The 15785-nt window shown below is 37.6% G+C and overlaps 2 protein-coding genes across 2 annotated transcripts in view; both read right to left on the bottom strand.

Annotated features, from left to right (window-relative positions):
* Positions 1-15785, bottom strand: part of si:dkey-220k22.1 (multiple epidermal growth factor-like domains protein 9) — an 83608-nt gene that overhangs the window by 20113 nt on the left and 47710 nt on the right. The window contains exon 3 of the mRNA XM_048187823.1: positions 5346-5485. Coding sequence (XP_048043780.1) covers positions 5346-5485 — 140 coding nt within the window. The remainder of the gene's footprint in view (positions 1-5345; positions 5486-15785) is intronic.
* LOC125266815 lies at positions 8380-13537 on the bottom strand. The gene is made up of 7 exons (XM_048187873.1): positions 13499-13537; positions 13331-13399; positions 13037-13135; positions 10040-10169; positions 9679-9895; positions 9419-9550; positions 8380-9233 (listed from the first exon to the last, which is right to left on the bottom strand). The coding sequence occupies exons 4-7, from the start codon at positions 10127-10129 to the stop codon at positions 9013-9015; spliced, it is 660 nt and encodes a 219-aa protein (XP_048043830.1). The 5' UTR covers positions 10130-10169; positions 13037-13135; positions 13331-13399; positions 13499-13537; the 3' UTR covers positions 8380-9012.

Here is a 15785-nt window from a genome sequence, read left to right as displayed (position 1 = left end):
AACAATCGTGTGCAGCTACAGAATAGAATATATGTATCCAAGAGGCTTAGTCCTCTATAACAGCTCAAATTGTGCTGAACTAATGTAACAATATCCGTTCGTCTCACTGCAAGGACATACATATGAGAGGCGAGATTCGCCAGCTGGGAGGGGCTGGTTGGGACAGTTTGACTCCTGCTGTGGTATCTCTGACGTAATGGCAGAAAGGTAATGGAAGCTCGCTGTGCTTGTCTGTGTATGTACATTATTGGCTTTTAGGAAGCAAAGAGCATGCTGACAGGAACAGTAAACACTGCTGGATAGCCACAAATGGACGCTAGGGAAAAAGCACAGATAGCTACAGGGACAATGCATCAAATATCAAATGAGAGGGGGGAAAAAATCTGAAAGTATTTGAGATTAGGCTTCTGTTTGAAATTATCATTATAAAATGAAATTTTTTGTCATCATTTACTAACCCTCAAGTAGTTCCCTAAGGTTTAGAATGACAAGGTGAGTAAATGATGCCAACATATTCATTTTTATAGAACAGCCCTTTAAAAGTACATCCAAACCAAACAACTTGCATCTAATTGTGTGAGTGGTATTAACATAAATAAGAAAATAAAAAAAAGGTTAAAGTGTGACTGATACTGTCGGTCTCCAGATCCAGAGTGTGCCATAGACATAAGGAAACTAATAATATCATAATGATGACATTTGATGATGCACTGCAGTGCTTTTCATGTGGAGGTCAAACATGATTCTCGTTGACTGGTGTGTTGAAGCCCTGACACAATTCATTTATTACAGCACTGAATAATGAATACTTGCTATACTGACCAGTATTAGAAATAAAAAGCATCTGTAAAATTAAATATGTGAATATTTGTGATATGTGGATACTTTGTGTCACACAAAACACCATGCTGCTAAGCTATCAACACAATACTCTAATAAACGAAAACACCGTATGCACAGAGCACAAAGAATTTTTCACCTCGTCTGCCATCTTGAAGGTATTTATCCCCTGAGCTTTTGCAGTCTGGGACTGCCTCCTTCTCGAAGGATACAATACTGCCTGAGAATTTGGCTAGAATTAAGCATCTTAAGACAGGGATTTTCAAACTGGAGTTTGGGGACCCCTGCCTTAAGAACCTGTGTGGCGAGAGGGATTGAGTATGAGCTAAAGCTCTGCAATGCTGTCAGTGCATACAGCAGCAGGAAGTGCTCATGTGCAGTTGTTGAGTTACAGTGATGACATGGCTCCTGCGCATCAGCATCAACACCAGTCTTTGGTTACTGCACTGGACTGCGGGGGCGACTGGGGTTGCGTAAGATATAATAACTACTTAATGAAAACAATTCTTAGGACACAACAATAATTATAATGGAACAGAAGGCTTGTAATATTGTTGCATTGCTAGATTTCTATGCATAATTTAGCAAAAACTGAATAACAGTTTTGTTTTTCACTCTTCAATTTGGAACTATCATTTTCATTCAACTGAAAAAAACAAAACAAGGAAAACCTGAACCACTCTCAATTGTGCTGTAAAACAGATTATATTAATAACAATAATGTAATTTTACAGTAAAACTACAATACTAATATTTATGGCTGTCTTCAATTTCTTAGCTTTCAAATATGAAAGAGGTTTACAATTCCAATCCTCTTATCTCGGTATGTGCGTCTCAGTCAGCTCCCTAGGTTCAGTAGTCAGGGGCACTGATCAGGGAGTCAGCCATTTTAAGCGCTGTCTCAATCACAAAATCCTTTCAGTGCACTTAAATGTTTGCTCCCTAAAAAGTCTCACAATGCACTGTGCAAGCCAGGAAGCATCGATGCTCACTTCCCTTTACCGGAAGTTCTGAAGTGCGAAACATAAATCAATCACACGAGCCAACTCACCACACACAACTCACCACACGAGCCACACAATGACACGTGATAAATAAACAAACAAACAAACTAACTAATATTTAATTATATTTTAGCCTACATATACATGACAGGTACTGAACATAATCTAATTTACGACTGAAATGTTGCAGGTATATGTAACAAAGTATTTATCATAATGAACTTTAAATAACATTAAAAACATAAATGTCAGAAAAATATCAGTTTAACATTTGTTGTTCATAAATTTCAGTAGTGACGTTGTAAAACGAGGACACTGTTAAGTCATCATCAGTGTCCCAATCTGTAGTGAGCCAGGGTCCTTACTGTCCTTACCAGTGCCTGGAATTACTATGCACGATATACTGATTCATGAACTAGGGAGCCAGGGAGCTGATTGAGACCCACCCTCCCTATAATGAGCTGATGATCTGAATCAGATGTGTTAACTAGAAGACAAAATGTGCAGAGCAATGGGTCCCCAAGACCAGAGTTCAGAACTACTGCGTTAAACCATTCAGGTTTAATTTTCAACTCTCAAAGTATTTTGAGACTTTAAAGCTTCTTTGTTGTCAGTAGATTTATAAGTGATTCTCATTACAAATTTGTGAAGATGGCTAACACGTATTGCATTTTCATATAGACGTTATAAAGGACCCAAAGTCAGAAATTGCTTGCAGAAATTGAGTAGCATTTGCTGCAAACAGAGACACTCTAGGAAACTGAAAACACCAGATCATGAGCTTCTCGCATGTAAAAGAACACAATGCCAGAGCGTCAGACTATATATTTATTTAATTAAAGCGCAGCATTTGCAATTTGATAATCACACCAACTGGCAAGTATCACTGTTTCATGTACTAGCCAATGCCTGATTTTTTTTTCTCTCGCATTTGACATGATTTTTCATTTTGGACCCTGGCTGAGATGCTAAGGGTGTCCCACACACAGCCACTAGTTGGCGCTGATAGCTTTTGCAGTGTTGTCAGAATCAAGCCATGCATGGAATAAACATATTTGAGAACAGCATTTTGCAGGTTATTTAGTAATTTAAGGCCATTTCATCATTCATGTGGATCATACCTCTCAGGCTGGAAAAAAAATGGAAATCTGTATAAATACAGAAAACTCCCGAAAAAAGGTAGATAGACAGCACATAATCAGATAGGATCATCATTTGTTTTTAGACAGTCTTCAGATGTCCAGTAGTGCAGAAATTTACTTTAACCCTTGTATTTTCTTCGATTTCTGGGTACGATTTTGTTGGAGAGGGTCAAATTGATTACACTATGAAAAACATCAAAGTGTCAGGTACAAACAGTATGCTGTTAATATCAACACTTTTCATACAATACAATAAATAAATAAATATCAGAACTTATGATTTATAAAAATGTCTTTAACCACATTTTTTTTTTTAAACTGTCACCTGTGGGATGTTTGCCATTACATTTTTATAACATTTTATATTAACAGTATCTTAGTCTACTCCTAAAGTAATCTTGACAATTCAAATCATTTGAAAGCTTTCAGACTCTAGTTTCATATTTGGTGATTGACTTTTGATAGAAATAACAATAGATCATAGATAGATTGATAGTGATAGATTTTCCATTTGTGATGCATCGCTGAACTATAACACTCACCCAAATTCTTGTCTTTGTGTTTGTTAGAGGTTGAATTCGATTCAAATTAAATATTACCAAACTGCACAAACTACTGAATATGATGTCTGCTTTATAATTATTATGAAAATTTTAAGAAATATATAGTTCAGATCATTACAAGGAAATGGGTGCATTCTTATATGGTCAACAGTGGAGCCTGGATGTCATCTAATGGAAAAGTTTGGTATTGTGCCCAAACAAAATCTTACTGAAAGCTCAATTACGTAAAATTTGGAACACAACTTGTTCACATTATGCTTTGATTTTCTTGCAGTTTTAAAGTCTGATATGTTTTGTAAAACATATATTTTATATAAAATATAAAAATTAATATTTTCATAAACGTCTGTGACTTTTATAATTTTTTAAAATAACTTTTACTTCTGCAATAATCTGCATAGTGTCTCCTTTAAAAAGAGACCGAACTTAAGTATGTGCTCCGAGGTATTCAAGATTTATATCAATTTAAAGCTGCAGTCCACAACTTTTTTTGGTTAAAAATTATCCAAAGTCAACTTCTGAACAAGTAAATAACCAGCCAGTGTTCAAAACTATCTAATTATCTTGTCTCGATTCACAACGGTAAGCTTGTAATAATGTTTTATAATAAGAGCGACATGGCGGATTTCCGCGGGAAATTCAAGCATGCAGCGATTCCTCTGTGCGTCATTACGTCACGTCCGTAAACAAAGGGAGGAGTCCCGTTGAGTCAGTTATATTGTGAGGAAGCTGCCGGAATCTGTGTCAGTTTTTCATTACTAAAAAAGTGTACAAAAAACTCATTTTTACCTTCACAGTGTAATAAGAAACCAACCTAAATTCAACTCCATGCTGTATGTCAGGGCTCTTCAACTCCAGTCCTGGAGGGGTCAGTATTCAGCAGACTTTAGTACCAACCCAATTTAACTTATCTGTCTATAATTTTTAAGTAATTCTGAACACTCTGATTAGCTTGTTTGAGTGTGTTTGGTAAGGGTTAGAGCTAAATTAAGCAAGACACTAGTCCTTCAGGACTGGAATTGAAGATTTCTAACATACATCCAAGAAACGTTTCGTTCCGCTCTTTTGTTTTCCGGAAGATCTGTTTCTACGGCAATGACATAGCATTGGTATGGCAAAAACAAAAACAACAACAACAACAACAACAACAACAACATAGAGGGATTTGCAATACAGATGTTGTCTTATTTACAACATGAGGCAACAGCAGAAACATTGAAGGCTTTATTCTGTGCTGTCGTCTCTGCCGGTCTCAAAACATGTCTCCATTATATTGTTACTCTGCTCGTCCGGCACTTTGCCACAACACAACCTTTCTGCAGCGACTTTCAGTATCTTTCCTATAACAACGTTTGATGTAACATTTTACGTGGCATGAAAGTCAAATAAACCATGAGAAACTAAAACGGATTTCCAGAAATGCGATTTGAAAAGGATTTCAAACCACATATGAATGTAGCTCGAAACGGATTGGTAAAAATCACATTTCTACATTTGCTAAATTTGATCAGATTTCAATCGGATATGCACAAAAATCGGATTTGAACTGACAGTCTGAATGTAGCCTTAATCTTTCACTTAATCTCACTTTGCTCCAGGGGTTTGGGGGTTTATCACTGTAATAATAAATGTACTTGGACGAAAGCATCATCTAAATGACTAATTAGATAATTAACATGAAATTTCAAGAGACTAAGGTTCAACTACCATCCAAAGATAGATCTCTGTGTGAGCAAATGGAAAACAGTGTGCCGTCTTCTTTTACTACTTATGTTGTGTGCATGTGGGTGGCTCACCTGACTGTGGGTGGCAGTAGCTGCTATGATTATTGCATTGGCAAGGTTGGCACCCTGTGCTGCTGAAGTGTGAGAAACCTGGGCGGCAGTCGTCACACTTGTCCCCATGCACTCCCATCTTGCAGATGCACATGCCTGAACTGCCAGAAAAGCACAGATATACATTTTTGGAGTTAGAGAGAGTTATAGAGCACAAAATGAAAGACCAATTGTTCTTACAGGACCATACAGAATCCTTGAAAAGCCAGACATATAGAGGTTAAAACCTCTGTCAACATCAAACAACGGGTTCTCTCTGAACTGCCAGAATAGCTGCTCCTTCCCATCCATCATCACATGTTAACAGAACCGCTCAATGAAAGCTAAAGCAACATCTGTAAACTAGAGGTGTAATAACACATTGGGATGCATTGATTTTTGATGGAAATCTGATTAATCAATTACAGTATTATTCTCACAAATAACTAATATAAAATTACCAAGGTTTGTGGACAACAAATACTTAAATACATTTCATTTGCATTAGACTTAGCAGCAGGCAGGATACACCATGGTTGTTTTAGTCCTTTTCCTGCCCTGGGTTACATGAAAAATGATTACACACAGGTAAATTAGTCATTAGTGGTTTTGCGTGTAATGAAATCTCTTTGTACTACTTGGAAGAGAAACTGTGGGGTAAATATGGTGTACATAAGAATTGAAGTGTAACAATAACAGAGTGTTTAAAATGAAAAGGAACAGAAACTCCCAGAGATGAGAAAACTTCTGATTATTCTGTTATACACTTCTCTCTTTTGAAGAGCAAATGAGAAATGCAGAAGGATGATTTCCTATGGGAGAGGCTTGTGAAATCTATGAAACATATCTGCAATTATTTCTTTCAAACACACACACACACACACATACCTACTTAACTACAATGTGAGGACGTATGACTGGATACCCTACCTTTAGGGACTACCCTTTCTGAAGGGTCTAGAGCCTAAAGAAAGACAACACTGCGCTTCTGGAGAAGCCGTTATTACAGATATCACTTGATTTTATCAATAAAACACTTCCTTAAAGACCTGACACTTTACCTTCACATTGGGGACAGTATTTTATATGTCCAGTTTGGGGACATACACAAACTCTGATCTAGTCATCCTTTGAGGACTGTGGAGATACACAGACTCTGGTTAAGGTACACTTTCAGGACTTTGTTGTAACTTGTAATTTTATAAGTTATTTATCCTAAGAAGACACAGAAGTGGAATATTACAATTCAAAGTTTCAATACTGGGTACTGGAATCAAGCTAGAGCAGAGAAACTAGTGTGAGAGACTAAACTGGGCTTTTTAACTTCTTCAAGATCACTGAAAATGGGTAGCATACATTTTCATTTGATTTGCTGCTTGAGATCGAGTGCCTTTGGATTGCTCAGTTGGGAAATGACAATTAACATTCAGAAATATTATTGATTCGACTGTATTGACTATCAGAGAACAAAAGATGAACTGAATTAAGCTGAATAATGACATTATTGTCTTCTGCAGAACTGTTTTACAACTCATATAAGTCATGTCAATTGTTAAAATTTGCAAGTTATTTTAAGGTGTTTTGAAATGAACTGTATAGTATATCACACCTTAGAAATAAAGTTGTCTTGACTTCATGGCAGAGAACACTTCCCTGATCACTGCCTCTAGTTAATTTAGCATTGACTGCAAATAATCATTACCCCAAAATCATCTTAAGATGTTTTCCTCACCAGAGTCATCTCTGGCTACTCACTGGGGCTTTAAGACATTAGGCATGTTTACTGCAAAATGTAATAATAGTCAAAAAACTATATGAATAAAAATAGTGACACACACACTCCGATAAAATGACTCTTTGAGGACTCTAGTCATACACAAAATCCGATAAAATGACTCTTTGGGGACTCTAGTGATACACACACTCCGATAAAATGACTCTTTGGGGACTCTAGTGATACACAAAATCCGATAAAATGACTCTTTGAGGACTCTAGTGATACACAAAATCCGATAAAATGACTCTTTGGGGACTCTAGTGATACACAAAATCTGATAAAATGACTCTTTGAGGACTCTAGTGATACACACACTCCGATAAAATGACTCTTTGAGGACTCTAGTGATACACACACTCCGATAAAATGACTCTTTGAGGACTCTAGTGATACACAAAATCCGATAAAATGACTCTTTGAGGACTCTAGTGATACACAAAATCCGATAAAATGACTCTTTGAGGACTCTAGTGATACACAAAATCCGATAAAATGACTCTTTGAGGACTCTAGTGATACACAAAATCCGATAAAATGACTCTTTGGGGACTCTAGTGATACACAAAATCCGATAAAATGACTCTTTGAGGACTCTAGTGATACACACACTCCGATAAAATGACTCTTTGGGGACTCTAGTGATACACAAAATCCGATAAAATGACTCTTTGGGGACTCTAGTGATACACAAAATCCGATAAAATGACTCTTTGAGGACTCTAGTCATATACACACTCCGATAAAATGACTCTTTGGGGACTCTAGTGAGACAAACTGATTAAATGAGTCTTTAATATTAACAATATCAACACATTGTGGCGAATAACAGAAATTCAAAAAGATTAGAAAAAAAATAAAAAATTTTTTTACAAAAGACAACAATGCAAATGCAAAACTGGCACTAACTTGGAGGCTTCCGTACTTCCTCCATTCATCCGTCTTTAAAATCTCTCTACTTCCTCCTTTACCTTCACCCTCCTCCTTCCCTTTACATTCACTCGCTCTTCTCACAACCTTTACATTCGCTCCTCCCTCTTTTCATCCCTTTTACATTCGCTCCTCCCCCTTATGCCCTTTACCTCAACAATGAAAACGGAACATTGTAATTAGCGGCATTTAATAAACAGAGCCGTAGTTCACTGACAAGCTACGCAATATCGCGTTCATTATCGAAGGCGATTCATCTGCGATAATTAACGCGATATTGCGTAGCTTGTCAGTGAACTACGGCTCTGTCTATTAAATGCCGCTCCATTTGAAAGCAGGTGATGGCGATTTAGCGGTAATCAGGGAACCGGCTTTACTGACGAAATGCGCGTGACAATCGCATGCGATATATCGCCCAGCCCTAATTGAAAATGAACTATTCTTTCTTCATTAGCGTTCTTATACTGTCTTTCTTGATATTCTGTTTCATTCCATCCTCAAAACAATTTCTATTTTCATTTTCCTCCATTTCTTACAAAAAGAGAATGTGCTTAGAAGTGTTAAGATGGCATGTAAAATATATTTATAAGAGCTAATATGGGATTATTTTACTTGGAATAAACGGTTCACTCTTTAAAATGTATAAGCATGTTAAAAGGGGCAGTTAAAGAAAAGTATTTTTGATTAGTTTATGCAACATCGCAGTACAGTCTTCTGCTAACAACTTTAATGTACAGCACCTTCAATGATTCAATTGATCATCCAGTTCTCTATGAGCTGGTCACTAGCTGAGCCACTCTCTTCACACAAATAAGTTAAATAATACTTTTAACACTTTCCACATCATATTATATTTTTACAGTATTATTATATATTATATATATATTTTTTTTTACAGTAAAGAAGTTATAAAAGGCACTGAAGTGTTTTTGTGTTTGTGCCTCCTCACAAACCACCCTTTCTTTTAAGAGTCGTGATCCTGTTCCGCACATAATTTTTCACACGAGTCCATGTTCGCTGCTTCAAAGCTTCTGGCTCTGCGTGAATGCATCTTTCACAGTCTTGCTTACCAGGAACTTTGCATGTCTTGATGAACTTCATCATGTGTCTCTCTACTGCTTTTACCTCATTGTCCTCCCATTTCTTTTTTGGAGCATTTGAAGAACCTATGGAATAATTAAAAATGTAATTCTCATAACAACTAAATCAGTGAGTATGACCAAATCATACATATGTCCTAATTTGTAGATTTTTCTGAATTTTGAAAAGCCCTTGGATGGATATTGCTGCTTGGAGCTAATTTATGGTTATTTGATGATTATTGTGTGTGTAGTTTAGAGATTTTTCTTACCTTGATCCTCTTGTGAACCGGATTGATCAGATTGAACAGGTGGATCAGTCTCTGCTGGTGCGGTTGTCTGAGATACGTCACTGTAATCCTCCTCATCACTTGACATGGAATCACCTTGAGCCTCAAGTTGCTCTAAACAATTGATAAAAAAAAATCAACAGTTTATTGATTATACTTAGCATCTGTAACATATGACTATTTGCAGTTTTTGCAAATATATACAGCACAGACACACACAGACCGTTCAAGTATACTCATACCATTTGGGTCAATTTCAATGTCGTCAAGTTTCTTTCCTTTGAAGTCCGACAGTGTTCCTTTCTCCATGGCAATTAGGACTTTACTCATTTTTGCCAACTGCAGTGTCCCCTCTGGTAACCGGTAATATGGTGACGGTGATGAGGTCATCACAGAGGTGGACACAGCACAGGGTGCCGATGAAGTGGATGCATCAGTTGTGGACGCGACTAAGGATGACTGTAACAGTTTGAAAATATAATTTGAATAAAAACATAAGGTCTACAAGCAAAAGAACTAAGGAAACTATTAATTAATATTAAAATAATTAGCTGTTAATGGACTGAGGACTGAGTATTGTGATGATGTTGACATATTACTCACCAAACAATCTTTTTGTGATAGCTGTTTAGCAATCTTATTGCGTTCCATTTTCAATTTCTGCTCTGTTAAAACGTTCATAGCAATCTTCATGATGTTTTCTTAATTTTGCCAGTCTTGATTGAAACCGCTTCTGTGGATATATAAAGAAGTATTTAGCATAAAGGGTTAGTTCACCCAAAAATGAAAATATTGTCAATAATTACTCACCCTCATGCCGTTCCACACCTGTAAGACCTTCATTCATCTTCGGAACACAAATTAAGATATTTTAGATTAAATCCGATGGCTCAGTGAGGCCTGCATCCAAAGCAATAACATTTCCTCTCTCAAGATCCATTAATGTACTAAAAACATATTTAAATCAGTTCATGTGAGTACAGTAGTTCTACTTTAATATTATAAAGCAACGAGAATACTTTTTGTGCGCCAAACAAACAAAATAACGACTTCGACAATATAGTGATGGGCCGATTTCAAAACACTGCTTCGGAGCTTCACAAATTGAATCAGTGACTCGGATCTCCTATCAAACGGCTAAACTGCTGAAATCATATGACTTTGGCACTCCGAGTCACTGATTCAATAGGTTGTTTGCAATCACGTGGTTCTGTTGAAGCGCGAAATTCCGGTGGAGGGCAAGCAGTGAAAATTAGAATGGAAGAGATGGGGAAAAGTCCTTTCTTTGCTGGTTTAGAAAGGTTTAAACAGAAAATCACAACATATGTTGGACGTGATCCTTGTGTTATGAAGAGGAGAGACTTTTCCGCTGAATTAAAAGACTTTCCTGTCATCGAGGAGGCAGATATAGAGGATGTGAAGCTGCCGTCACACCGCATTCAGTTCTAGTCTGGTTTGTTTATATCGCGCTGCCTTTCTGCTGGAGATGTTAAGTGCAGTATTTTGATTTTCTGTCATGATTGTGAAAAATGTCGCCATTGTTGGTCATTTATGCTGAATTGAGAATTGTAATAGGAACTCACAATATCATTCAGGGAAAAAAAAAATTGACAGTAATACAATTTTCGCCTTGGTTGAGAAGGTGAGGGAAGACGACTTTTAGCAAATGTAATAGTCACTAAATAAACCCACTACCTTTCGCTTAAAAAAAAAAAAAAAAAAAAAAAAAAAAAATCACATACTTTTGAGTTTTGTATTTGGTTTTTGTGTAATAATTAATTAACATTATGTTTGCGAGTATGATCACTCGCTTGTGAATGATTGTAACTTGCACACAGTCACTTCAAAACTGTTCACAAGCTTCTATGGGTTTGATTTTGGTCATTTGTTGAAATAAATACAAAAATACAGCGTGTCGGTGTCCGTCCCCTGAATGTGACACTCCTATTCTCCTTCGTGGCCATATGGGGAAAGTGAATATTTACAAAAACAACATTAAAACTAGTTTCATTTACACGCTTCCAACAAAGAAATGCATCGACTTCCGTCAGCTTGTTAAATATTTATTTTATTTGGACATTTTCTACCATACGATGGCTGAAGCAGCAGTGCGTGACACTATTCTCGTGGTAACCAGATCAACACTGTAAACAATTCTACAAAACTGAAGGGAAAACACCAAATTATAATTAAATAGGATAAAATATCTTCTCCTCCCTGCAAACGATAGCATGTAGAATGTTAATATTTAACCGAGTCAAAAACAAAAGGTAAGTATCCATATTAATTTCAGTATCAGCAGACGCAAAACGCTATAAAAGGCGACAACTTTTAACATTAAAAAACGAAATAAGTTATAAAAAAACGGTATAAGTTATGTAAACGATATAAACACCTTCTGGGTTCTCGATTTTAACGATTTGAGCAACTATAAACAATGCAAAACCTTTTGAGTTTTTGATAGGATTCCTATATAGAAACATCACTCCCTGCCCTCCAGACTCATTCGCGCTGCTGCTGTGACGTCATGTACAAACAACCCATTCATAAAGCTCCAAAGCAGTGTTTTGAAATCGGCCCATCACTATATTGTTGAAAAGTCGTTATTTTGTTTTTTTGGTGCACAAAAATATTCTCGTGGCTTTATAATATTAAGGGTTGAACCACTGTACTCACATGAACTGATTTAAATATGTTTTTAGTACCTTTATGGTTCTTGAGAGAGGAAATGTCATTGCTTTGAATGGAGGCCTCACTGAGCCGTCGGATTTAATTAAAAATATCTTAATTTGTGTTCTGAAGATTAATGAAGGTCTTACAGATGTGGAACGACATGAGGATGAGTAATTAATGACATTATTTGAACTAACCTTTTAAACAAACATAAAATGTACATTAACAATATTGAAAATAAAATTGTGACAATAACTAGGTAACTAGCAGGAGGTGGGTAGTAAGGTAGTAAGACTACATTTACATTCCATAACTTTTGGTGCTCAAGCGGTTAATAAACATAACTGCACGTTAGGGTTGGGTATCGTTTGAATTTGAACGATTCCGATTTCGATTCCGGAACGATTCCGGGAAAATCGCAAAGCTAGTCCCGGTTCCAATCAATACTCGATACTCGATACCCAAGCCTACTGCACGTGTCTAAAGAACATTGTAGCTGGAGCTACTTCTCTCTGTTTATGTCTATGACGAGTCACACAGATACTGTGCTTCTCCGCAGTGGTTCCTTCCAGACCGGGAAGGAACCAATTTAACTTTTTACATTTCAAATTACATTTCTAATGACAAAATATTATTTTGTACCATTTGGAGCGTTTACACAAAGTGTGCTGGATGAAGTGGACATGCACCTACAATCAACTAAAAACAAACCTTCTAATGCATCCTACGGTTCTGCCAGCGATAAAGATCTTTTCTAGTTGAACACCTGTGCACCAGCTGTTAGTAGTTGCCCGTGTTGAATAGGGTGTTCAGTATTTTGGGGGCGAAGCAATGAAGGGAGGGGTGTGGTTGTTTGGGTGTCGATTTCAAATATCAACAGTTTTTCCCAGAAATCATCTAATAGTTGCTGCATTATGAGATAGTTACCGTTTTTCTTGATGTTCTTGCTTTGCCTGACTGCTTATGTGGACCACTGCTGTTCACCTCGTCCAATCCAGGTGAAGAAACAGGAGCAGCACAATGGGGCTGGATGCCAGAAAAGGAACCAGTGAATATAAAAATCAGAAATGTTTGTATAGAACAGAAAAACCAGTAATTACTCTAGCTGTCCTACAGTAACTTTATCTATCACTCCTTTCCTTCTGTTAACACCCAGACACACTACTCACAAAAGAGACAATAATAAAGAATAATGATACAGATGTTTTAAAGTGGACTTACCGATCTCTGCGGACCCAAACTGATGGATGGCTTTTTATCAGAGGATTCAGTTGATGCTTGATTCAAAGGCTTGAGAAATATGAGACCACAATCACATGGTAACTAATCAGATAGTAAAAGATTATCATGAATTACTGATCAATCTTTCTATCATTTTTTTGATAGTACCTTGACTCGCCATGGCCAGTCTGAGTCTCCGTAATTGTAAGGTGATTTCTTCCTCCTGGTAGAATGTCTCGCACAGCAAAGAGACACAGGTGAGGTTTCCTGCTCACTTCAAGGGTTCTCATTTTGCAAGTAGGATTTCTGTGTTCATCATTTACAAGTCTTCCCAAGGAACAGTCTTCTTTAGATGCATCCATGCTATAAAGACATAAAATTATTACTCAATACTTGTAATCTTATATATGCTAGACAATGTAGAGTTATTTTTAAGTGGTTCTGAACTCAAGCCCTGGAAACCCACCGCTCTGCATAAGTTGTATGTCTCGTTTTTTAATCTACCTGATTCAGACCATCAGCTGATCATCAGGACACAGCTCTATGAACTCAACCGAGTGTGTCAGGTTAAGGAGACAGAATCTGAATCTGCAGAGAGGAGGGTCTGAGAACCACGGAATCTATCGGATAGTGTATGGCAACATCCTCTCAGCAGACAAATGCATCTAACATTCACCATTTTGTTCTCTTTTGGGAATGCGGTTAAAAATGAATATTGATGACTCAAAGAAACTGCACTCAGCAGCCTTCAAGTCAGTTCATGGTTAATTTTAAGTATTAAGGGTGTGTTCACACTTGGCATGTTTGTTTAGATTAAAACGAACCCTGGTGCCATTGCTCTTTTATGGCACTTTCTCAACTGTGCGGTACGACTCAACTCGGCTCGGTTTGTTCTTCCACTGCAGTTAGTACCGCTTCAAAGTGATTGGGATTACAGTCTGATCATTACAGTTGTGCTGCCACCTCGTCTACTGACCACAATAGAGGCGTTTCTTTTTTCAAGTTGCATGTGATGGTCATTTAAAGCAAGTCGATTAAAAAACACAAGGCAGCAAACCCGCTAGAATTAAATCTAGCTGGTGTTGTAAATCCAATCTAGTGTCTCTGCGGATGCTGTTATACTCTCTGACAAATCAGTGATCTTCAGTGCTTACACGTCACATTTCAGTATCAGTATGGCACGTTTGGAACCTCAACCGAAGTGGTACTATTTAAAGGGATAGTTCACCCAAAAATAGAAATGTTTATCTGCTTACCCCCAGCGCATCCATGATGTAGGTGACTGTTTCTTCAGTAGAACACAAATTACGATTTTTAACTTAAACCGTTGCTGTCTGTCAGCTGTATAATGGAAGTCAATGGAAAGTCCATGTATAAAAGTCCATAAAAATTAAGGGGCCGTGCCGAGCCGTACCATGTAGTGGAAAAGCAGCATTCATTAGAACGTGTGAACACTGCTATCTGAACCCTGGTGCACACTAAACAAGTGGACAGAGACTACTGAAAAGATGGGTCTTGGTCCACTTCCAAACAAACTCTGGAGCAGTTCGACTGAAATATGAACGCAACACGGACCAAAGAGATCTAAATGAAACAAAAACAGGAAGATGAGACCCTAAAAAGGACAGAATGCTCATGCATACCTGTTTTTTCTCTTCATAGTCGTGATGTTGCCCATAACAGTTCAGTACAGGTGTCAGAACCGGAGGGATTCCTGCCGCTGTTTTGACTTTTACACATTTTATAAACTCTTCACAAGTTCTCAGCTGGTCAAAATTAGGGCTGGGCGATACATCGCATGCGATTCTCACGCGCATTTCGTCAGTAAAGCCGGTTCCCTGATTACCGCTAAATCGCCATCACCTGCTTTAAAATGGAGCGCCTTTTAATAGACAGAGCCGTAGTTCACTGATAAGCCACGCAAAATCGGGTTCATTATCGAAGATGAATCGACTTCGATAATGAACCCGATTTTGCGTGGCTTATCAGTGAACTACGGCTCTGTCTATTAAAAGGCGCTCCATTTTAAAGCAGGTGATGGCGATTTAGCGGTAATCAGGGAACCGGCTTTACTGACGAAATGCGCGTGAGAATCGCATGCGATATATCGCCCAGCCCTAGTCAAAATACCACCATATGTAGGCTACGCACACAGCATGTGCGGCAAGTTCTGTCTTGAAATACAGGCAATACGTCATAAAAGCCGACCAATCAGGTTGTGAACATATCATTATGCCTTTAGGTTCGACGATAGAAATGCTAAGTGGACCCAGACCAAACGAACAAAGCAAACCGAACTACAAACATGAACACACCCTAAGTATCTTACAGTTCCAGATGTTTTAGCATCTCTACTACATCAATCCAACAGGTCTGTACTCACCACCAATTTCTGCCACTCCACTGAAAATCAAACAGGAACGCGTTCTCGGCCTCAGTGTAGTGTTCAGTTCGG

This window comes from Megalobrama amblycephala, linkage group LG4 (genome assembly GCF_018812025.1).
Source record: "Megalobrama amblycephala isolate DHTTF-2021 linkage group LG4, ASM1881202v1, whole genome shotgun sequence".
NCBI lineage: Eukaryota > Metazoa > Chordata > Actinopteri > Cypriniformes > Xenocyprididae > Megalobrama > Megalobrama amblycephala.
Note: the sequence above shows the minus strand (reverse complement) of the source record. Positions and strands in the feature narration are given on the sequence as shown.

What these genes read in the sequence shown, in the direction of transcription:
- LOC125266815 (XM_048187873.1), bottom strand. Translation starts at nt 10,129, where the DNA reads ATGAAGATTGCTATGAACGTTTTAACAGAGCAGAAATTGAAAATGGAA. An exon ending in TATCACAAAAAGATTGTTTG is followed by an intron (nt 9,896 to 10,039) that starts GTGAGTAATATG and finishes AAACTGTTACAG; the next exon opens with TCATCCTTAGTCGCGTCCAC. An exon ending in CGGTTCACAAGAGGATCAAG is followed by an intron (nt 9,234 to 9,418) that starts GTAAGAAAAATC and finishes ATTATTCCATAG; the next exon opens with GTTCTTCAAATGCTCCAAAA.